The 2,688-nt window shown below is 32.4% G+C and overlaps 1 protein-coding gene across 1 annotated transcript in view; it reads left to right on the forward strand.

Annotated features, from left to right (window-relative positions):
- The window catches only part of LOC106678993 (juvenile hormone esterase), a 30,337-nt gene continuing 27,649 nt past the window's right edge, over positions 1-2,688 (forward strand). The window contains exon 1 of the mRNA XM_067048090.1: positions 1-62. Within this exon, the coding sequence (XP_066904191.1) occupies positions 3-62 (60 nt within the window). The 5' untranslated portion in view covers positions 1-2. The remainder of the gene's footprint in view (positions 63-2,688) is intronic.

Raw genomic sequence — 2,688 nt, forward strand, 5'->3', positions numbered from 1 at the left:
CCATGCTTCACTACTTGCTGTGTCTCCTTGTCTACTGTTACCCATATTTAGGCCATGTAGAGGTATGTAATTTTAACACATCATTATTGTATTGGAGAAATGTGTTATTTTTTACTTCCCCTTACCAATATGGAATATACAGTAAGGGGAAGTATTTCGTTTTGAATTTTGCAAGACAATAACGGCCTATCAAACACAAAAAGAATGTTTAAATCCTAAAATTATAGCATTCATAGGATGTATTCAATTTCATATATTAGTTATAAAATTACAATAATATCGTAAGTTTGATATAAATAGACATGGAGAGTTTATATGAACAACTGAATTGTGAAATTATTGTATTCTTAATAAAATATTAATATAAGTTTCTTTGTTATCAATTTTTTTTTTTTACTAAAGAACTGTTTACATTAAGAACATTAGAGACATGAATGTCTATTTTTATTTAATACCAGATCGGCCTGGTGGGCCTTACATGGTTAATATAACAGTTTCCTTCTTTTCTTTAACAGTTTACGAGGGGGGATAGTACATAAGACACCCCTAGATACAACGTTATAATTATAAACATTATGATAAAATAAACAGATAAAAATAATAATTCTTGATAAGAGAGAAAAGTAAAGTTAATAGTAGCAAAGTAACAAAATTCGTAGACTTAACAAAACAAACGATTGCCCTATAATGGAAAAAACAAAACAAGTTACTTTGAAAAAAGGACCAAGTGAAAATAAATAAAATAGTTATGTCAACAATAAATTAGATAACTACAGAATTTATAACAGAATGTCCTGCAGCAGATTTCGGGTTGAGGTTGGGTTTCCCAAGTTATAGATCACTGCTCCTTTAACCCTAGAACGACACACTGGGGTATCTCATACCCCAGCACTTTTTAAATTTTGAATAATTCCTACATGTGTAGCTCTTTTGCTAAACCCCGCCATGTAAATAACTGTCATTCATAACATAATTGATTCTGATTATCTGCTGCCATGTGTCAGTCATGTTTTGCTATTTATTGTGATTTGAACTAGTCTTGGGGTATCTCACACCCCAGAGTGTCCTTAGCGTAAGTAAATAATAAATCCGGTAAACTCTCATTAGAGGAGCTTTTCTCTACAAAAAGGGACCATCCTTTATTTCTACACACCATACCCATGAATTGGTTCAGCTTCCTCTCATACTGCTTGAGATTTGATGATAAACTAAATAGGCAAGAGAGGAAGGCTAATGACAAAATAACACCCGACCAACAATGCAAGATGATGCAGTCATTGAAGAATCTGGTAAACCACAAGTCATACATGATCATAATTTGAATGAAGGATGAACTGATACTTTTGACCAAATGTGTAAGGGGTCCTCAACGGCCAGAAAAACAAAGAGGTGGCCACTCCGTTTTTGTTTTTTTTTGGAATGTTGGATCATGTCGGAGTGAACATACTGTTACTGAATATCATACTGCTTACTCTGGTAAAGTGGGAAAATAAAATGAAACGCAAAGACTTCCTTTTTGGTCTGGGATATTCACTTCTGGAACCCTGCCTAAAGAGAAGGCTACAGGCAGAGGCACTTCGTCGGTCACTGCGCCTAGGTATTGATGACATTTTAGGAATAGATGCGCAAATAAATAAATATACGATCTTAGAGAAACAAGTAAGGTATTCTTTTTGTGAAAGGGGAAAGGACAGGAAGACGAAATTGATATGTCTGCAATGTAAGAGAGCTATTCGCAATAAACTCAGGGCGGCAATATGTTTGCAGTGCAGTGTGTGAAAGAGGTCCCTTCCGGGCCCCCACTATGCATTTTATTCATTTTTAATTTAAAAAATGACTTTTCCACCTTGTTTTATGGTTCATTTATTTCGTATTTATCTGTATTTAAGAGCCATACAAATTATTTTTTTTATTTAGAAACAACAATTAATTTTTATTCATTTTTTAGCTAGTTGGCTCGTAAAATTTTACAATATATGATTTTTGGAAATACATATGTACATAACCCATTTTGAAATGATTTATTTTTGTTAACTAGACCACTTAGTTATTTTAAAATACATTATAAGGATTGCAGGTTATATCACTTATATTTTATACCAATTCATATGTTGGGGTGTACACTTCTGTAAGTTGACTTATAGAAGTGTCATTCTAGGGTTAACTGTTCATAACTGGGAGTGGAACTCCATGGATAGTTTTTTGATGTAATCCTTCATTGACTCCATTTGCAATTTCCGATGCAATTGGTTATTTCTTACAAACCAAAGAGCATCCACGAATGGTATCGATGCAGTCAATTTTTCTGTGGAGAGTGGATGCATGATAGTATAACTTGCATGATAAGATAACTTCCTGATATTTAACTCCGATGAAAAGGAATATACCTTTCACTTTTTGGGAACCATTTATAAGTATAGTGAAATCAGTATATTAATAACAATAATCTTTATTTATTCTGGGATTGATCCCTTTAGAATAATTTACAGGCGTCAAAATTAGTCTTTAGAGCCTTAGAGTAAATTACAAAATAGAGTTGAAATTACAAGATCTCATCAAATAAAATAATACAGTGAATTTAAAAATATACAATTAAACACCGGAACAGAATATATAAAATAATGATAGAACAAATAAAATGAAACCACTTGACATATCATAAAACATAAGATGACTTCTGATAGTAAA

The sequence above is a fragment of the Halyomorpha halys genome, unplaced genomic scaffold (genome assembly GCF_000696795.3).
Source record: "Halyomorpha halys isolate HHAL.00 unplaced genomic scaffold, Hhal_1.1 Scaffold12.1, whole genome shotgun sequence".
NCBI classification, from domain to species: Eukaryota; Metazoa; Arthropoda; class Insecta; order Hemiptera; family Pentatomidae; genus Halyomorpha; species Halyomorpha halys.